This window comes from Natator depressus, chromosome 14, assembly GCF_965152275.1.
Source record: "Natator depressus isolate rNatDep1 chromosome 14, rNatDep2.hap1, whole genome shotgun sequence".
NCBI lineage: Eukaryota > Metazoa > Chordata > Testudines > Cheloniidae > Natator > Natator depressus.
In genome coordinates this window covers 9,237,251-9,258,652 of record NC_134247.1, presented here as the reverse complement: position 1 = coordinate 9,258,652, position 21,402 = coordinate 9,237,251, and the positions used below count along the sequence as shown (strand labels likewise).

Sequence of the window (21,402 nt, the reverse complement as noted above, 5' to 3'; positions counted from 1 at the left end):
GTGAGGGCCGCCCACAGTACTACCCCAGAGCTCTCCTCTGGCCAGCGGGGGGGCAGGGGGGGGGTGAGTGACGTTCTGCAGCAACCAGGAGAGCAGGATAAAGCAGGGCGGGGGGGGGGGGTCTGTTCTGTTCTCACCCCCCTCCCCCACCCCGAGAATTCGCCCTGGCGAGCCGCGTTCCGCCACCAACACAAGGATTTCCCTGCAGTCACTGGGCTGGGGGGCTCCCTGGGCAGGTCCTGCCGAGGCAGGGGGCAGTTGTGATCTGCGGGGGGCTGAGGGCCGGGGTGTGGGGAGGAAGCTCCCTGATGGGCGGTGACCGAGCCTCTCCCACCCGGGCCGGAGCAGGAGTCGCGTTTCCTCATTTCTAGGCTGAAGTGCAGCCGGGCTAGGCTGGAGACTCGCCCCCAGCAGTCCCGGGGCTGCGGCAGCGTGTGGCCGCCCGCGGGCGGAGCGGCCAGGGGCAGGATGGTGGATCGGGATTTCACCAAGACGCTGCTGCTAGAGGTGCTGAGAGCAGCCGGGACAGGGAACGCCCAGTGCGCAGACTGCGGGACACCCGGTAAGAGGAAACGTCCCTAGGGCGCAATCAGCCGTATGGGCTGCCCCCCGGCTACCTCTCCCCACGGCCTCCCCTCCCCGCCGTCTGTCAATCCCTGTCCCGCCCCGGATTCAATCTCCACTCCCCCAGGACAACACCTCCCGCTCCCTTGTCCATATGCCCACTCCCTGCTCGGGACTTGTTTCTCCATCCCCTGTACCACTCTCTCAAGATCTCTCCCCCTCTCCATTATCCAGGACTGCTTCTGTCCTTAGTCACTTCTCATCACTCAGGACCTCCCCGTCCCTCCTTAAACTCTCTACTCCCCACTTCCCCATTGGGACCCCCCCCGGAAGTAGTGTGTACCCCCCACCCCACTCTCCCTCTTGCTCTCCCAAGCAGCAGCCAAGCCCTGCATTTGATTTGACTGGAGAGTGAGGCCTGGGCTACACTTAAAAATTAGACCCACTGGGCTGCCTTGCTCTGGGCTGGGAAAAATGTCATGCCCTTAGCGCTGCAGTTAGGTCGACCTAACCCCCAATGTAGAAGTGGTTAGGCAAAGCGAAGAATCGCTACATGTAGAGAGGTGAATTTACTACAGCAGAAGAAATGCCCCTTCCCTTGATGTAAGAACCAGCTATGGTGCTACAGTGGTACAGCTGCAGCAGCTCTAGTGTAGATGTGCTCCCCCCCGCTGTGTGACTTGTGCAGCGCACTGAGCTCCGGTCTGCCTCTTTGTGTGACAACATTATAGAGATCCACCCACACCCCCGGAGCTCCCAGCCCACCTAGGGTCCGATCCGTCCTGCCAATCCAAGCCATCCTTGTGTTTCCAGTGATCAGGATCCTGCTGCCACTTAATATCAGAATTGTAGCCGTCAGTGCTAGTTAGCTATGTCCTGGACATGGCTAACTCTTACTTTGAGCTTATGCTTAAATAAATTTGTTAATCTCTAAGGTGCCACAAGTCCTCCTTTTCTTTTTGTGAATACAGACTAACACGGCTGCTACTCTGAAATCTTACTTCACAAAGTTCCTGAAACCCATGCTGAGAATAGCAGGGAACTGCCACGGCTTTTCACTTCTTTTACTGAAAGAATGTGAAAATGAGCAAAGCACACTTCAACAGATGACATTTAAAGGGACAGTGTTCATTTACCTATCTAGTCAATAAAAAAAAAATATTTAAAGTAGTTTGTGGTTGTACATCTGTCTCTTAGTCCTTTTGCCCCTTCTGTGATTTTACAATCACATTTTCTAATTGTTTTAAATGTTTTCTGTCCGCTACTGCTGTGTGAAAGAACCACACAGACACCAGGGGCGGTGGATTGAGTATAGAGAGGGACCAATTAAACTGATGATATGCTAAATGCTGTCAAAACACGAAGGGAACACACTTTTTCTCCCCAGTCTCTTTCAATGATAGTAACCATTGGTGTGACTTGGAGCAAAGGTCAGTGAAAACTAATCAGAGAGAGGGTGATTTTTAAGTTGACGGTGTCCCTTTAAAGCTTTGGTTTCTGTCCTCACACTGGTGTTGAATAATAACAGTAGTAATAACAATAATAATACTTTGTATTTATGCTTTTCATCCATAGACCTCAAAGTCTTTTCTAAGGATCAGTAAGCATCATAACCCCTATTTTACAGATGGGAAAACTGGTGGTCAGAAGCTGAATCCAACATTTGCCTAACTGGTCACTATTCAGTGTTTCAGTTTTGGGGGCCCCCACTAAAGCTCCGATATGGGCCAGAGTCACAAAGAAACATAGGCGTGGCAACACTGAGCATCGCCACGCCTAACTTTGAGATGCCTAGAGAATCACTTGTGATCCACAAAGCCTGAGTTCACTGCCTAGGCTCCCTAGACAATGAAAGGGGAGAGATAAGTCCATTAGAATCATCATCATGATTTTCCCATTACGCCTCTGGCGTTTAGGGCAGTGACGAAGCTGCTCCACTCCTGTCTGTTTCTGCCAAGTCTTGCCGTGGTTCCCCAGCTGTGCCCCACGTTTTTCAGCTCGGCTTCCACAGCTCTTCGCCATGTTGTTTTCAGGCAGCCTCATTTTCACTTGCCTTCACATGTCCATTTTATTGCTACTCTGGTGATGGGATTTACAAAAGCCAGGACTCTAGGTGGCTCCCTGCCTAAACTAGCCAATGGGAGAGGCCAAGGTGAGGCATATGTCCTAATCCTCACTCCTCTCAGGGAGCTTGATGTAAGTCTGGACTGGAAGGAGGCACCTTCCTCTGCATGAGAGTCTCAGCTGCAAACCCTCTCTTGGGGATAGGCACCTATGCTGCTTTTGGAGGGGGCCAGAAGGTCCCTCAGTACTTTTAGCCCCAAGGCTGGGGTACTCACCTTGGATGTGGGAGAGCCCCCAGCTCAAACCCCCCTCAGCCTGAGAGGAGAAGGGATTTGATACCTCTCAGGTGGGTGCTTAACCATTGGGCTAGGGATATTCGGGAGTGAGGCTCCCTCAGTTGGTCCTGTTGAAGCTGCTCCACTGTGGATAAATAGTGAAAGGATCATGGGGCCAGACAAAGAGAGAGAGAAAGCAAATATGTGCGAGGCTGACTCTGTAGCCTTGGTGGTTGGAACACTCACCAGGGAGACTCAGGGTCCGGTCCAGTCCCCCGGCTCTGATGACTGTTTAAAATTATCCACAGCAGAAGAGCTTCAGCAGTACACGTTGAGGGAGCCTCACGTCAGAATATCCCATCGTCTGGTGACAAGGGCCCTGCCCTGAGAGGCAGTAGATCCCTGTTCAAATGCTTTCTCCCCTCAGGTCAAGGGGGACTTGAACCAGGGCTCTCCCATATCCGGGTGAGTGGCCTAACCACTGGGCTAAACATTATGAGGAAGTTCTGCTTCCTCTGTCATATTGTGTAAGCTCACCGATCCACTAGGCAAGCTCTGAGCCTGCTCACCACCTTGGGCTCCACAGGTGAGCTAAGCAAATCAACACCTATCATCCCTGGTTCATGAATTGCTCTGGGGCTCAGGTGTCTGGCTGCCTCATGTGCGGCTGCAGGGCATGTGTGCAGAGGCAGAAACGTAGGCGCTAGGGAATTTTACTGCAAAATGTAGGTCCCGAGTGAGTATAGGTACCTACAGGGTTTAGCAGCACTGTGTGAATCCCAGTGGGGCCTGATTCTGGGATTTAGATGCTTAAAGTGGCAGTTAGACACCTAATTCCTATTGTGTTTCTAGCCCTAAGTGCCTAAATCAATTCTGGAAATTGGACTTAGGCTCCTAAGTCACTTAGGAGCTTTTGACAATTGTACCCCAAGGGCTTAATTTCCAGTGGTGCAGAGCACCCACAACCTTGTGCAATTGGCATTACATTGACACCAGTGGTCAAACAGGAGTCTCAGGTGCTGAACCAATAGTGAGCCCAGGTTCTACTCTGCCGTTGCCCTGCCCATATGTACAGGTTTCCTCTCTAGCTTATCATCCACATTTATTTTTAAAACAGATGTTTGATTGCAAAGCTGCAGAATAATGGGCCATTTTCCCTGCTAGTGTAAGCAGGTGCCATTTCATTGACTGCAGTGGAGTGAGTTCCACACACACCAGGGTTAGATTTGATGCAGATTCTGATGTGGTTTTGATTAGAAGATGTACCCCGCATACGGTTGTCCTCTTCTCAGTGTTTTGCTACATGCTGTATTGTATATTGCACTATTGCCTTCTTTCAATTTGTGTTTAGATCCTGAGTGGGCCTCTTACAAGCTTGGAATATTCATTTGTTTGAATTGCTCTGGGATTCATCGCAAACTTCCTGAAATCAACAGGGTCAAATCCATCCACCTTGACTTCTGGGAGAATGATCTAGTAGAGGTACAGATGGAGAAAGCAAGAATTCATGTCCACTCTGCTGTATTTCAGCACATCCTTTTCTGTGCCATGTTCCAAAATAGCCTGCTCAGATTAACAAAAACCACAGGGAGCCAAATTAATCCCTGCTGGTAAATCTGGGGTGCCTCTGGCCCACAAGTCAAATCAAAGCACACTAATAGGTGGTTGTGCCTCTAAAGTATTATGATGTATTATTTATATAGCCCCATAAGTGCACATTGTGTTTTATAAGCACACAGTGGTTTTCACATATATAGTGTCTTCTACCTGAGCATCCCAATGCCCTTTTCAAACATTAATTCAGCCTCCCAACTCCCTGTGGAGAGGTGTATGTATTATTATCCCCAGGGAGGAGAGTACAAATGACTAGAGACAAACACATACTGGTGTGGGGAGGCTGGCAAAATGCACAATCTGAGCAGAGCACAATGCTACATTTGATCCTAGTTTCATTCCATGTTCATGTCACAGTATTGATTTTTCTGGTTGCCAGTCAGCTAACTGAAACGCCTCTTGTTTTGCAGTTTATGAAGACGCATGGGAATCTCTGTGCCAAGGCTAAATATGAGGCAAAAGTCCCTCCTTTCTATTACATCCCCCATTCCAAGGACTGCCTGTAAGCTGCTATCTTATTCAGTGCTGCAAACCTTTACAAGTCAGTAACTGCTGCTTCCCCCCATAAACGTGTCTTCACTAACAATTCCCAATAGCATGTTGGGTAATCTGAATGCATGTCAGGTCATGCAGGGAAAGGACCATGTATCTTGACCATCAGGGCTGCAGTGGAAAGGACCAAGTATCTTGCCCATACCTTGTACGTTGTTAAGTGACTTATGTTTTTATCTTCTTGTTTCCAATAGCAAATGAGCTGTGAATTCAGTTTGAGGACTGTAGTTGTAAACTTTTTTTCTCTGAGAGGTGGTTTAGTGGCTTAAACATTGGGATTTCTGGTGTCTAGGAGCCTAAAAACCACAGGTTCAATCCCCATTAGTGTCAATTTGTACCTTGAAGGTTGTTAAACTGGTACAGTCGTTCCATGCATTTATATGGAGGAGGTTTAATAGAGATGGGAAGCAGTCCTGGAGTTTGGATGTTAAAACAAAGGTTATAGGTTTTGGGGATACCAGTTTGGCTCTCATAATAGAGAGAGGCCTGGGCTGTGAATTCTAGACCTGGTGCTAAAGCTCAGGAAGGTTGGAAGGTTGGATCCCATCTTTAGGATTAGGCCTGTTCTAAATATTATTGATTAACTCATCAACTTTGTAAAAGCATGACTAAGTTTGCTTGTGCACGCCATTGGCTTGGGACCCAATTCTGCTCCAGTAGAATCACTGGGGCCCAGATCCTCAAAGAATTTTAAATGCCGAATGTCCATTGAAATCAGTGGGAGTTAGGTGCCTAAATACCTTTGGGGATCTGGGTTTGAGAGTTTTGGCATTGACTTCAGTGTAGCAGGAGCAGGTCCTTGATTAGCAGAGTCAGAACTCCTGGGTTCTGTCACTGGCTCTGACATTAATCTTGGCTAGGCAATTAGGGACTTGACCTGGTTCTCAGGCCATGTTCTGAATGAGCAGGAGGTCAGCACTAAGATGTCACCTGAGGTTTTAAGAAGATTCAAAGGCTGAAATAGAAGGTTAAAGGAATTAAAGTAGGAAAGAGAGGGTTAAATGAGAGGTTTGTTGGAATCTGCTCTATAGTCTCCCCCTCGTTCTCAGGCCTGTCTGTGCTGTAGAATTGTAGGAGTTCCCCTGCTTTCCCAGATCTCCCTCCTGGGCTTCACTCCTAATCCCAGCCCTGTGTTCCCGTATAACAGGCGTTCCCCTAGATAATACTTAGTCCTGCCATGAATGCAGGGGACTGGACTAGATGACCTCTTCGGGTCCCTTCCAAGTCCTACGATTTTATGATTCTTTCCTCTACCCCCTCGCTCTGCTCCACTTCCTATTTCAAGCCTGCCTTGTTCCATGAATTCCCCCAGTTTAAGGATTGGTCCCAAACCATAGAGGAGAGCCCATGGTTGTGAGAACAGAAACTGGGGAGCTGGTTTTCCCAGTGATAGGATCGATCAGAGAAAACTCCCCACTCTCCCTTAATTTCATTTTCTAGGCTTGGCTGCCTGTGATTTGGCTCCAGCGTGTCCTGGAGCATTTTCCAGCTCTAAGGCCCAGATGTTTTCAACAATTCACAGTGACTTATTGTTGTTATTATTATTTGTGTTGCAGTAGTACCTAGAGGTCAAGGCCCCACTGTGCTAAGTACTATACACACATGTAACAGGATGGTCCTTGCCCCAAAGAGCTTGTAATCTAAGGATCAGAGCCTCTTCTGCCGCGAATCAGTGGAGCGATGTCAATTTACACCACCTTCAAGTCAAGCCCGAAGATTTGTAGCACAATGCATTGCTCACAACCAAGTGAGCCCCAGCATCCAAGATGGGAACAAGTCATCCAGCTTTAGGTTGCACGGTGCAGGCAGGGAATCTGCAAATTTCTCTGCGTTGAACCCTACCAGGAACAGTGGTTTCTGACTCCCCAAACTCCTTTTTGCAGCATCTCTCTGGTGTATCCAAGAGCTAGGGAAGCTGGGCTAGTTCTTCGGGTGGTTTTCATTTCCTCCTGTTTGCCGTTTACATTTCTGCCTCCCTACAAAAACACACGTTAATTACTCTGCCCTTTAGGGAACAAGATTCTTCTTGCAGCTTGCATGGAAACTGCAGCCAGAGAAATAACATGAGCGTGATTTTAGTTCTGCTGCCAGCAAGTAGCCATTCCTACCAGCCTATGTTACCTAAGCAAACAGTTACTAAATGTTTCCCAGTTATATTTTCTCTCTGGCTTCAATTGCTCTCCTTGGAGTCAGGGGAAATAGAGTGAGTTTGCACCACTCAGAAGCTGTCTATTTCTATGCCTCGGGTAGCATTCGTTGGCCTCATTCTGTACGTCGCTGGAAAGGGCTGTGGAATGTCAGTGAAAGGAAACAGAGGCAGATCTAACTAATCCATATTTCCTCTCTTCAGGGTTTTAAAAGAACAATGGATCAGAGCTAAATACGAGCGGGAAGAGTTTGTTGCCACCAGTGTCTGCCATGCAACAGGTTCCTCAGGTGATTGTCTGTGGAGGGTTTTTAGTCTGGTGAGGCCAAAGTCCCAAGAACTGCAATCCTGTGTGTGTCAGCCTGATGCCGAGGGAGAGCTGGAGCGACTTTGTTTTCAGTCAGCTGCGAAACCCTCATCCTGTTTGATCTATCTGAGTGGCCAGCCAAAAGCCTCTCACCTGAGAGGCCCAGTTTCTGAGGGTGGGCATCAGAATAAGAAATCCCACATGGGGACACTCAGATTGGCCTTTAGGCAACTAAAACGGGCATTTTCTCACTTCAAGTCCAACATGAGCACCCAGATGCCTGGTTTAGGGAAGCAGCAGGGGCAGTTGTTGGAGTGGTGGGGTTGGGAGACCTGGGTTCTATTCCCAGCTCTCCAGCTGACTCTGTGACCTTGGTCAAGTCATTGCAGGGTATGTCTACACTTCAGTGAAACACCCATGGCTGGCCTGTCTCAGCTGACTTGGGCTTGTGGGGCTTGGGCTGCAGGACTGTAAAACTGCAATGTAGACAGTCGGGCTGGAGTCCGAGCTCTGGGAGAAGGGGCCCAGAGCGCAGGCTCCAGCATGAGCCCCAGTGTCTATACCTCAATTTTACAGCCCCACAGCCTGAGTCGTTTGACAGAGGCCAGCCGTGGGTGTTTAACTTCAGTCTAGACATTCCCTTCGGGCCTGATCTTGGTTACCCTCTCAGCAGGAATTCAGAGCAGCACCACGAGGGTTAGAAGGAAGCACACTCCCCACTTTCTGTCGTTTGGAGAAACTCCAGTCCCGATCTTTGCTCTACCCGGGAGATTGTGAATTGTAACAGAGAACAGTAGGAGAGCCACAGCCTGTGCTTCCCCATGAGGCTCCCAAAGGCTTTCCAAACACTCAGTCATTCTCCCCATCACTCTGTGAGGCATCCAGATTCCCCATTGTACAGCAGGCACAGCGTGATTACATGAACTGACTTAGATCCCGTAAAAGAAGTAACAGGAGTAAGATCTAGGAGTCCAGAATTCCAAGTCCTTGCTCTAACCACTCCATTCCAGTGTCTACTATTCCTCCTATAAAAAGGGGCTTTTCAGTCCGGGGAGGGCCAAGGGGAGGCTGTGAAGAGAGAATGTTCAAGTGATGGAAGCAGGTCATCCGTGTTAGTTAGATGGCAGGAATGCCCAAAAGGTGCTAGGCTCAGGAATTCTCACCGACCTCCAGGAGGTTCACCCCCTCCCAGGAGCCATCCAGTGCCTCTCAGGATTGGGTCCCAGGTGTCAGGCTGAATGGAAGATGGTTGCCCTCCACTGCTCCATAGTTCCAAGGCGAAATGAGCACCTAGAAATCCACTTAGACAAACTGCCCGGCTCGTGTGCTGCCCTGGCTCTAGCACTGAGGCGCCCTTGCTCTTGTTAGCATCTGCAGGCAGCCGTGAAGGATTTCTGTGGAAGCGGGGGCGGGACAGCAGGCAGTTCCTGAAGAGGCAGTTCCTCTTGTCGGCAACGGAAGGCGTGCTGAAGTACTACACCAAAGAGGTGAGTGCCCAGTCCGACCAGTGCATCATCACTGTCCCCGTAGGCGCAACCGCTGGACATTTTGCTGCTTCCTAGACTTTGCTGCCAGGCCCAACCCTGCATTTGGAGGGGGGTGGGGATCCTGTGCCAGGTAACATCTGTGATGTCTGATTCAGCTCCCATCCTACCTGGGAGCACCTGGTCCTTCTCCCCACCTCCTCTGGCCCCCCGGAAGCCTCATCTCCATCTCTTTGGTGAACCAGGGAAAAGGGACTTGGGCAGTTGAGCAGGAAGAGGAAGAAGGGTTCTGCTGTCAGGAGGCACCTCTGGTTTTACCAGCAGAGTTCTCTCGATGCACATGCATAGGACCCTGCACTCCACCTCATTCCTCCCACATCACACATGTCTACCATCTATGGCAACCTCTAATTTATGGTTCTCCAGACAATCAGACTGGAGAGACTGGAGTTGCACAGCATCGTTTCTCAAGAAAAAACTCATTCTCTAGAGCAAAATGTGGTTTATATGTGATGCAGGTAATCAAGGCATCAGGCTTCTTCAGTTAGTGCTGGGTGGTCAGTTCAGTGCCCTTGCCAGCTTCGGACATTGCAGGAAGCTGGTCTGCAGCTCCCTAGGGGCCTATTGGTCATTTGTCTCCATAGTTCTTGATTAGCCTCCATAAAGTCACTGCTGACCCGGTGACATTTTCCATTCCACAGTCTAAAGGTCCAAAAGCTGTGATCAGCATAAAGGATCTGAACGCAATGTTCCAGACGGAGAAAATCAGAAACCCTCATGGGCTGCAGATCACATACAGCAAAGAAGGTCAGACAAGGAACCTCTTTGTCTATCATGAAAGTGGAAAGGTAAACACCACATTGATTTTGTAATTAATAAGGTAGACTCTTGAACCTGGGGTCTGTAACATGGAAGATGTCTCTGCATCTCTCTCTTTCAATCTCATCTGAAATCACAAGATATTTGCAGACTATAGTTGCAGAATTCTACAGTACTATTAGCTACAAGTACCCGTTGCTATCTGTCTCCTGCTGCTCTGTAAGGCCTAGGGTTGCCAGGTGTCTCATTTTCTACCAGAATGCCCAGTTGAAAAGGGACCCTGGTGGCTCCAGTCAGCACTGCTGACTGGGCTGTTAAAAGTCTGGTCAGCAGTGTTGCAGGTCTAAAGCAGGTTAGTCCCTACCTGTCCTGGCACTGTACTATGCCCTGGAAGCAGCCAGCAGGTCTGGCTCCACGCACTGCCCTTGCCCCGAGCACCAGCTCCACATTCTCATTGGCTAGGAACCGCGGACAATGGGTGCTGGGTGGTGGGGTGTGGCGATTCAATGACAAGACGGAACACAGCTTTTAGCAAGCAAGCAGGCTGGTCTGCTAACGGGCTTCTGCCTGTCAGCTTTCCACCTTCCCCTTTATTCCTTCTCTCCCCCCCGCGCATTACATTCTCCAACAGATAAAAGGAATACACTGGCTTTGTTTAACATTCTTATTTACCAGTTTCTATCTACCGCATTCCTTGCTCTCGGGCCTTGAGCCCAGTCCTGGGAGGCTTCATGTCATCTTGGCGAGATTCCAAGGTTCATGCCCTTGAGAGGAGCTGTGTGTGCACAGGTCCAGCACAACACTCCGGGTGTGCCCTGCATGTTGCCAAGCGCATGAACCTTGTATGAATCCTACAGTGCGGGGGTGCCTGCAGGTGAGAGCAGTGCCTGGAGCCTCCTGGCCCCCCACCTAGGAGCCAGACCTGCTGGCCACTTCTGGGCCGCAGTGCAGTGCCAGGACAGATAGGGAGCCTGCCTTAGCCCCGCTGCACCACTGACCAGGAGCCTCCAGAGGCAAGCCTGTGCCCCAACCCTGAGCCCCAACTCCCTGCCCCAGCCCTGAGGCTCCCCCAAACCAGAGCCCCCTCCTGCACCCCAAACCCCTCATTCCCAGCCCCACCCCAAAGCCCACACCCCAAGCCCAGAGCCCATCCCCCCTCCCACACCCCAACCCCCTGCCTCAGCCTGCAGCCCCCTCCTGCACTCCAAATCCCTCAGCCCCACCCCCAGCATGGAACCCCCTCCTGCACCCCAAACCCCTCAACCCCAGGACCACCCCAGAGCCTGCACCTCCATCCAGATCCCTCACCCCTTCTCACACCCCAACTCCCTGCTGCAGCCGAGAGCCCCCTCCCCTGAGCCCCTCATTTCGGTCCCCAGCCCAGAGCCTGCACCCCCAGTTAGAGCCCTCACCCCTTCCCCCACCCCAACCCCCTCCCCGAGCCCAGTGAAAGTGAGTGAGGGTGGGGGACTGTCGTGAGTGGGGGGCGGGGTCTTGGGGAAGAGGCAGGGGCAGGGCCTCAGGGAAGGGGCGGGGCCAGGGTGTTCGGTTTTGTGCGATTAGAAAGTTGGCAACCCTAGTAAGGGCCTGGCCCTGCAAAGACTTACACATGCTTACTTCATGTGCTGTGATTAGTCTCAATGGGTCTACTTACTGTCCCAAAAGTTAATCACATGCATGAGTCTTCACAGGATTGGGACCTAACTTTGTATAATTGACTTATACAATTCTGCAATTATATTCAAGGAAGCGTTGTGATAGTCTCTATTTTATACAGTGTTTTTCATGAATATCGTCATGTTTTGCATTTTAATTCTCTCCAAAACAACTCTCAGTCTTAGATCAAATCTACAGAGGTTTTTCTGATTTTCTCAGAAGCATGGTTGTTCCCCAAGCCAGTGCCCTCAAGCCATGTACTCACATCCAAGACAAATCCAAATTCAGAAGGTTTTAAGCAAGTGCTCATTGAATCAATTAAAAATTATTCCCACAGTCTCTGTGAGTTAGAGTCTGATCAGTATCCCAATAGGAATATTCCCATTATACCTAGAATCTTCTTGAAAGGGCATTTTCTAAATTATTCTTGATGTTTTATTAATATCTGGGATGTCTTGGAAACACATAAAGAACAAGCCACAACACCTGATCCCAGTACAGGTGTTGCTGTAACAGTGACTAAAATAGCATTGTTCTCAAATTTATTATAAACACCTGCCTGGGATGGTCTAGATAATACTTAGTCCTGCCTCAGTGCAGGGACTAGACTAGATGACTTATCGAGGTCCCTTCAGTCCTGTGTTCCTATGGTTCTATGATTATGAATAGTGATAATTAATATCCCTTATATTTGTAATATGTTAATGTCATTCATTCAGCCCAAAAGTGAACCACAGGCAATGTGTGCTACTACCCATTAATGGCAGTCCATGCTTGTCGCATAGCTTGTTTTTTCTAGGAAATGTTGTCTAATGGTTAAAGAACTGGAAGGCAGGACTCCTGGGTTCTCTTCTCAGCTCTGCCACTGAGTCACTATGTGACCTTGGGCGAGTCACCGTCTCTGCGCCTCAGTTTCCCCAAGGCGCTGCTGGAAGAAACAATAAATGTTTGCAAAGAACCTGCAGATCCTTTGGGTGACAGGTGTTATAGAGAGGCAGCAGCATTATCCCACCACATTATTCCTGTCATTACATCTGTATTTGCCATCTCCCCTAGGAAATTGTTGACTGGTTCAATGCCATTCGGGCAGCGCGTTTCCATTACCTTAGAACCACCTTCCCCACCGCTCCTGAGGCCGAGGTGAGAACTGAAGGTGCTTTAAGTGCGGAAAAGCATCGTCTTCCTTTCTGTGCTTGTGCCCTCTTCAATAGGAGCATGGCATTGCGAATTCCTCCTGCATTCATTTCCCCTTCTTGCAGCCTGGGAGGGACCACAACTATGGGCTTTAATAGAGACTCATATGGCACCTAATTTCCGGCCTGCATCAGCCTGGCCACCAAACTTCCGCCTGCAAGATCTGCATGTGGAAGCAGTGTCATGTGGGAAGCTGGTCCTGATGCACGCAGACTGGGTACTTAGATATCAAAGTACCTGATGGGTATGGGGAAAAATTCCTCTGTGTGGGAATTGTAACTTTTGTGTATAAACAACTGCAGCCCAAACACATACAGAGGCCATTTTGGAGAGTGTGGTTCTGTAATGCTCATTTAGATAAGACCTATTGGGAGACCATACATCTGTTTTCTCCGTGGCTCTGTACGTTCTGAGGATCTTTCCATGTGAACTGCTGGGGATCCTCTTTTTTGGGATTCATTTACTAGAAATATATTTGAGTCAAATAAAGAGAGGAAGTCAGGTTTAATGGCAAGCACAAAGGACTGGAAGCCAGCACTTCTGGGTTCTCTTCTTAGCTGCTTACTCAGCTGAGCCAGTTCATCTCTCCATGCCCCAATTTCCCCATCTAGTAATAATGACCAACCTGAGGGGGAGGGTTCTTGTGAAGCATCATTCAGTGATTTCTTTAAAGGAACCTTCAGACACTGTGTAAGTGCAAAATAGCATCCTTTCTCCAAGTGACCAGATGTTTCTTTCTAAGCTTCTCTAGCCCATAATGGCTTGACCGAATTTTTGTTTCTCCATTAGCCATTTTCTTTCTGTCCATGTGCTGTGACCCTCGCGTTATATTTGTCAGTCACTTACAGTCTGACTTTCCATGCATCCCATCAGGCCCTCTCATCCTCCCTCTCCAGTGCTGCCACTCTTGAGTTACTCTCAATCTTCTGGCACCTAGGCTAGACTCCATTAACCCCCTTCATACCCCTGTTGATGCAAGCACAGGTCCTTTCCTAGTGGAGTATTCCATGGTCAGCCGTACACAGAGGTGTAATATTGAATGTTACTCCCGTAAGCAGAAAGACACCCTGTGGAGTCTGCCAATCAATTGGGCAGCTTCCAGGTTATTTCTGAATTTTAGTTGAGGTGTTTCTCCTTCCCATTGACATGACAGAGTTTGTCTCTCTGTGTGTGTGTGTATTTCTTCTGTCCCCAACATGCTATTCACTTTGATCAAGCATAGGTAGGGTTAGCGTCTCCATTTTCAATATAACCAGACAACAGCTCATTTAGTACCACTTAGCAGGTAAGTTTTGGTAGGGAGTGTTCAGGACAACATAGAAGTGGGGAACACGCTGTATACGTACAGTATACAAAGGTAGATCAAGCGTGGGAGCTAAAATATGGTCTCCATTTACAATGTGACCCTTAACAGAACGAACATATGTTCCTTCCTTTTATTAAGGAGACAGACAGATAAACAAGCAAAACCCTGCTGATTATTTGCTTTGACAAATTAGAAGAGAACGCTGGGTGTGACTGAGCTGGTAACCAATGTCTCTTGTGTTCTTCTAGCTCATACCCAAGATTACAAGGAATTATTTCAAAGAAGGCTATATGGAGAAAACAGGGCCAAAGGTAGTTCCACTTGAATTTCATACCTGGTTAAGCACCACTTAAATGCTTGGCACTAGCCAAACATGACTCTTCCCCTGAAGTAGTATGTTTGCTAATACTGCCATGATTATGATGAAGCAGTTTGCTAGGAGTCATGTTTAAGTGAGCCCCAGTTAAATGGAATAGACCAAAGGTGGCCAAACTGTGGCTCGTGAGGCACATGCAGCTCTTTTACCATTAAAATGCGGCTCGCGGAGTCCCCCACCCCTATCCCATTCTTCACCTACCAGACTGGAGGGGAGGGGGGGAAGCTCAGGACCTCTCCCTGCAGAAGGGTGGTGCAGTAGGGGCTTCTGTCCAGCAAGGAAGGGGCTCTCAGGGCTTCTGCCCAGCAGGGGTGTGTGTGTATCTTGGGGCTTCGGGCCTGCGGGGTGCACCTGCCAGGGCTCGGGGCTTCAGCCCCGCTGCAGCTGAAGCCCTGAGCCCTGGCAGGTGCCTGACGTCCCAACCCCTGGCTCCCAGCAGGTGTGCCCCAGCTCTCGAACTTCTGAAGATTGTCATATGTGGCTCGGAGGGTCAGTACTTTGGCCACCCCTGGAATAGACTGCATTTCAGTTTATACAGTGTTTTGGGATCCTGTTTTATTTCTGTATGAAGATAACTTTGAGGGTTTCTTCTACGGTGTGGCAAACTAAAAGTGTGATGGAATAATTGGGGGCAGTATTTCTGGAATTGCAAAGTTATATTATTTAGCACAAGGAGGTGGCTGTATCATGATCTTCTTTGTTAACTGCAGGTCTGTATCACCATGTAACACCCAGTATAGCAGAAGCATTACACTGCGGATCAGCCTAATGCAATCCTCTGCCCTCATCTGTTCTCCTCTTGTATGTAGGCCCTTTGTCCTAGCCCACCAGTTCAGTAAGTGGAATGGGGGAATTCAGTTTTCTTTGCTGGCATCACGATCGGGGTCAGATTGGAAACCAAGGGGTGAGGCTCTGTTGCTTCTCTGACATTCCCTAGCTCCCCACACACATTCAAGCTCCATCCTGAGTCCGTGCTACTGCTTAAAGGATCAGCAGTGAAGCACATAATGCTGGTCTGAAAGTAGCGTTTGTTAGGCTACTTCAAGGTAAACAGGTGTTGTTTCAGTGTGTCTGCCTGCAGGTAGCACCATGGCACCTGACCTTTGGAAGGTTCCCAACCAGGAGGGCTAGAGACACTTGTTTTTTAATGAAAGTCTAAATTCTGCAGAAGCTGCAGCAAGCCCCAGAGAAGGGCCTGCCTAGCTCAGCACAGAGGAGCGAGTGGCTCAGTTCCATTTCTGCCTCACGCTGAAGATTACACCTCGGTAAAGAATGTGCACAAGTCACTCGTGTTAACATCGAGGGAGAAGGGAAGTGAGGCTCTGGGCACAATGGTGAACCACAGAACTGCGTTACACTGAGGAACTGAAACTGAGCCAATGGGCAGCGTTAGCAGGATACCAGAAGCCTGCCAGGAGTGGCAGAAGCCCTGTTCCTGGGAGCCAGATCGTTAAAGAGCTGCTTCTCTCTCTGTAGCACAAGGAGGCCTTTAAGAAGCGCTGGTTCAGCCTGGACTCTCAGGAGAGGAACCTGTTCTACTTTAAAGACCCGCTGGTAAGAGGAGCACTCATTCTGTAAGTGGAGCCCCTTCGCAGAGGGAAGGGAGGGGGCTGTTTCTGTCCCACCCACCCTCCAGGAACAGCACAAGCTCAGCTCCCATTTGGGCCCCGTAGTGAATGGCTGGATATTCAAGAGAGCTGTGCACGTCGGGAGCAGATCACTTGGAGATCTGGCCTTGAACTCTTTTGAAAGTTTGGCTGTCCCTGGGTAGCAGCCGTCTAGGGTACTTAGGGTAAGATGAACAATAAGGCAGAGCCTGGAATAGACCCCAGTGCTGTGTTTTAAACACAGGATGTCCTCCCTGTGGTCTTGGTATTACCAAGCCTGCCCCTGCCAGCTCCAAAATCTGCAGTTCCCGAGTTCCCTATTTTGAGAATGCTTTTGGGTTTTTAAATCTCAGGGATTTTCCCTGACCCCTGGGTCCACCTACTCTGTGTCCAGGGCAGTTTCCCCTCCATATGGAACCTATTGCTTCTGCCTTTCAGATGACAGCACGGTACTACCCCTGAGAGCAGTGAACCCCTGTAATACGGTCCATGATTGTCCTGATTTCTCCTACCTAGGATGCCTTTGAACTGGGCCGAGTTTTTATTGGAAGCAAAGAGCAGGGATATGAGGTCCAGGCTGGCTTGCCCAGAGGAGTCACAGGGAAGAGGTGGAAAGCTGGGCTCACCATAGTCACGCCACACAGGAAGTTTGTGTTTGTGTGTGAAAATGACAGCGAGCAGAAGGAGTGGATAGCGGCTTTGAATGAAGTCATCTCCCAGCCTCTGACAGCCTAGGACTAGTGGTGAGTTCCAGAAAACTGGACTTTCTGCGTCTGGTTCATCATTGCTCTGTGGTCTCTTTATGCCAGCTAGGCTGGTGCTAGGCCCCCTCAGGGAATATCCCTGGCGGTAGGCTGCTTTGCCCAAGTGCAGCAGCCATGGGCAGAGAAGAGTGTGGGTAGGACCGGGCATGGCCAAGAGGGACCCCCAAGTGGGGTCCCTGCAGCTACTTAGGGCAGCTCTAGACTGAACTGGGGGCTGCACTGGCCCCCAGATCTCCTGAATAGAGGGGGGACAAGCCGCTTCTGCGCTGGCATCTGTGACAGCGTAGGGATCAGTCTGCCCCCTGTCGCTTCATGACCAGTGGGACAATGTCAGCTTAAAAATCATGGCCAAACAAGAGATTTACTTAGGAGCATTTCTATGGCTGTCCTCACCAGAGCCTCTGAGAGCTTCACAGACACTATTGAACCTGATCCTCTGGTGCTGGCCAGTGTTCCTGTTTCTTGGAAGCTCGGTGATGCTTCGGTCCGATGACTCACATTATCATAACTCTCAAGCTGTAGAGAGGCACTGTATTGGTGTGTGTGTGTGTGGGGGGGAGTTGTAGCCAGCCTGGTCAGCTGGGCTCGGCACTCAGAGCCTCCTGGCTACAGGTAGGAAATGTTCCAAAGGAGGCACCAGCTATAAGAGGGCTTCACAGGCATGGCTGAAAATAGCTCGCAAAACTGACAGATAAAATCAGCAGGGGAATGAACATGAGGAGGGTCAAAGGCCCGGAGCCAAAGGAGAATTCACAGGTCTGGGGGGAAAGCCACATACCCTGAATGTAACTGAATGCAGAATCAAGACAGATCCTAAATCCCAAGTGCTTGCTGTGCAGTCTCAGGGCCCAGTCTTTCTGACTAGCCAAGCTCTGCTCAGTACAGTACCTGGGGTGGGGAGGAAGAAGCAAGGCAAAGGTTTGTGGTTTCCGCTTTGCAGTTCCTGAGCTCTGAGGCTGGCCAGGGATTGTTCTACATTACACTTGGCTCCCCATGGCCCCAACAGGCCATTTTGGTAGTCAGGAAGAGCTGGAGCACAGAGGCCCTCTAGCCATGTCCCCTTTTGCTCGGGGAGAGAGTGAAGGAGTGAAAGGGAGTGAGGGAGCTGACCTGCAGGAGACTTGAAGCTTGGAGCAGGCTTGCTGAAGGAGCCAACCGGAGACACCTGGTGCAGGAAAGGAACCTCAAGCAGCTGCTTCCTTACAAGAGAGCTGAAGCAGGCCTGGGTGGGGAAGGGAAGAGACTGGACCGACCCGACTGACTTACTCACACTGAGAAGCTGCAAGGGTGTCAGCTGGGGCAGGGCAACTGCAAGCTGATAAGAGAGGCTATGTGAAGGAATCTTTTTTGCTCACCCAGGCTGTGGGGCCATGCCCTGGGACAGATTTTTGGGACTCTGTGAGTGACTGGGGAATTTCCCAGTTCCCTTCCCCACAAAAAGGAACCCAAACAGGCTGTGTGTTGAAAAGACAAACTTTCATTAAAGCTTCTTGGACTCTTATTAAAGGAAACCACCTCCCTCAGATCCTTCTGGGAGGGGAGGGGATGGGGTGGAGAGGAGACAGGTCACCCCTCCCTCATGTTCCTACATCAAACCATGCCTCCTTCACTGGGGGCTTTGAGGGGCAGTGGCATAGAACCAGCTACACTGCCCAGTGGTCCCCCAGGCCAGGGGAATCCTCAACTGGGCTATTAAGCTGGCTTTGTAGCAAAGGGTCTGGCTCTCAGCATCACGCATACCTGGTCATTATTAGTTCTGGGTGCCATTAATTGTCTCTGTCTTGTTCATATTTCGGCAGAGGCCACTCTCGGGCTGCGCTGACCACCAGACCAGATGACTTGGGCACACGGGTTGAGGTGGGAAGATAAACTCAGAGACATTTTACCTGCTGACAACTGTTTTTGCCTTTGTCTTCTGTCCCGGAAAGAGGGGAGCGAGGGATTGCATTTCCACGGCTCATTCCAGTCCAGCCTACAAGGGCCATGGTGTTTGGTGGGATGTGGCCACCTTAGCAGTAGGAAGCAGACCAAGATAACCACACTCAGTTCATGGGACTATCAACCGTTGTTATGTTCAAAGAGCCTTTTGGCTGCTGCTGACATGGACTGCTTCTGGAGACAGCGACCAGGAGAAGAGAGTGCTGCATCCCGGTGTTAAGGCCTACAGGGGGATTTTCAAAAGGGCTTAGCACTGGCCTAACTCTGTTCCCACTGAAATCAGTGTGTCATGACCCACGGGTCTCAAACACGGGCCCACAAGGTTCATGGAAGCAGCCACGTTCCAGCCCACCACCCAGCAGCCAGCTGGCAGCAAGTTACCTGAGACCCATGAACCTCAGCCCCGGTGTAAGGCTCCACTCCTGAAGTCCAAATGGCAGAGTCCCAGGGCAACTGATCGTCCCGCTAGCCCTACTGAAGCCAGCAGCAGGAACAGGAAGCTGTCTGAACCGGGGCTGTTCTGGACTGTTCCCCTGTGCTCCCCTGGCTTGATCTCCTGGCATCTGCCTCACGGTTCCTGACGTCCAGTTTGTCTCCTGCCTCTGATCCCCTGATATCCTGACCCAGCCTGACTCTGGTTCCTGACTTGTGGTTTGCTTCTGACCTCGTGGTATCCCGACTCCTGTCTCATGGCTGTGGATTTGGCTCTATTAGGTCTGTCTAACCCGGCTGTGACATAGTAGGAGTTTTACCATTGACCCCAGTAGGAGCAGCATTATGCCAATGCTGAGCACCCAGCCTACAAGCAAATCCTAAGAGGGGACGTGCAGCCCTAACTCCTGTTGGCTTCAGCAGGTTCTCGGAACCTCCCAAGATACGTCCCATGGGTTAGAATGAAAGGACTGCCCCCTTTTGTTATAAGTGGGTCCAAGGCCCTGTGTTGGGTTGTACGTTTTGGTGACAAAATCCTCAAATTCTGGAAAAATAAAAGACAGTTTTGACCTCCTCTGACTGCCTATGTAATCACAGTAGTAAGGAGTCCCTGCACAGCACCCTTTATCCCAGGATCTCAACTCTGACCCCATATTACAGATGTGGAATCTGACAGACAGGGAGAGTAAGACCAATTTTGTCAAAAGCAAGGACTGATCTTGGGCATCCAGTCTGAGATACCTTGGGCTTGATATTCAGAAGTACAGGGCCCTCACAATCCACATATATACAGTTGGGGCTATGGGCCGACACTCTCTTGACAATTAGGCCTAAATTGGGCACACCATATCAGAGACCACTTTTGTCTTGCCTTTAGGCCCACAGTGAATCAGTGCCAGAACTGGGGACAGGACTCAGGGGCCATGACTCCGAGGGCCTGATTCACCATTACCCTGCACCTTGTGTAGTTACTTCTGCCACTTCAAAGGGAACGCAGACACCCCAGCATAATGTGATAGTGTTTTATCCCCACTCTGCGCCGGTGTCAATGAATGGTGGGCAACAGTGAATTGGGCCTTTTGTCCTCTGCTCTAATCACAGAGAAACATTCTCTCCTCTCGCTGCTAGGGCTGGGTGAAAGTTCAGAGGGTTGGTCCAGTCAAGCAGCCAGACATCTGGATGTTTTTCTTTGTATCTGGACTGTTTTAGTCTGCAGATCAGGCTGGAAATCTTGCAAGCAAAATGTATGGTGAGGCTGCCTGCACTTACTGATACGTTCCAGCCTGCCTGGCTACACCCAGAGTAGCTTGCTCTTCCTGCTGAAACGAGGAAGTGCCTGTAGGCTGGGGGCGTGTGTGTGTGTGTGTGTGTGTGTGTGTGAAATGTTTCAACTGAACACTTCTGAATCTCTGAGAAAAAGGTCTGGGTTGGATCCTCATTTTATTTATTTGAACGAGTTCATCATCATGTGGCCCTGAGCAATGTGCTTCTCAAGCTCTGCTTGTCCCTGTAACCCCCAATAACCTTGCCAGTGGAGCTGCCTCTGCCTCTCCAGGAGACCTGATGAATCAGGCTGGTTTCTGTTCACCCTCTTATTCAAAAATCTTTTAACAGGCTAATCCTGCGTCCAGTGAAATCAATAGCACAGCTTCCGATTGACTTGAATGGTGTTTCAGGCCCTAGCTCAGTTTTGAGCCACATGGTTTTATGTTCCTGGATTTTTGCTCTGAGTTTATCCAAACTAAACACTGTGAAGCCAAACCATAAAACAACAATTCATTGATTTAAGGCCAGAAGGAACCACTAGATCATCTAGTCTGACCCCCTGGATAACCCAGGCTCTAGAATTTCACCCAGGAAAGTCTAATGCGCTACCAACTATGCAGACCCACAAGAATTATGATCCAAGCTGTATCTGATGGTTGCTGGGGGCCGAAGATCTGCTGTATCACCAGCTGTGATCTGAGTTTTGTCATGAAACCAGGCAATTCACTCTCAGGAAACGAATGGATGCATTTTGAGCTTCAATAAACATTTTGTTGGGCCTCAAAAAGTTTTGCATGGCTGGTTTCATTTCTCTGTTCAAAATAAATTTAAGCCTGAACCAAATCCCGAGATCAGAGCTCCCCTGAACTTTGGGGACATTTGGGTCACATACTGAACTTAGGCTAAGTCCACACTGCAATTGGAGGCATGATTGCAGCATATGTAGTTATCCCCGGGCTAGCTTTAATCTAGCTAGCACAGCTAAAAATAGCAATGAAGACACAGCAGCATCGGCTTCAGTCTGGGCTAGCAATATGA

General features: G+C 49.8%; 1 protein-coding gene across 2 annotated transcripts; it reads left to right on the top strand.

Annotated features, from left to right (window-relative positions):
* The first annotated feature begins 372 nt into the window (after positions 1-372).
* On the top strand, positions 373-19,666 carry ADAP2 (ArfGAP with dual PH domains 2). Of its 2 annotated transcripts, XM_074970789.1 has the most exons (11): positions 373-562; positions 4,255-4,385; positions 4,928-5,019; positions 7,420-7,505; positions 8,891-9,009; positions 9,708-9,854; positions 12,538-12,621; positions 14,230-14,292; positions 15,834-15,911; positions 16,481-16,707; positions 18,528-19,666. In XM_074970789.1, exons 1-10 carry the CDS (start codon positions 469-471, stop codon positions 16,697-16,699), a joined length of 1,113 nt encoding a protein of 370 aa, XP_074826890.1. In that variant the 5' UTR covers positions 373-468; the 3' UTR covers positions 16,700-16,707; positions 18,528-19,666. The 2 variants fall into 2 exon arrangements, with proteins under 2 accessions (XP_074826890.1, XP_074826891.1); XM_074970790.1 differs by lacking the exon at positions 12,538-12,621.
* The last annotated feature ends 1,736 nt before the right edge of the window (positions 19,667-21,402 follow it).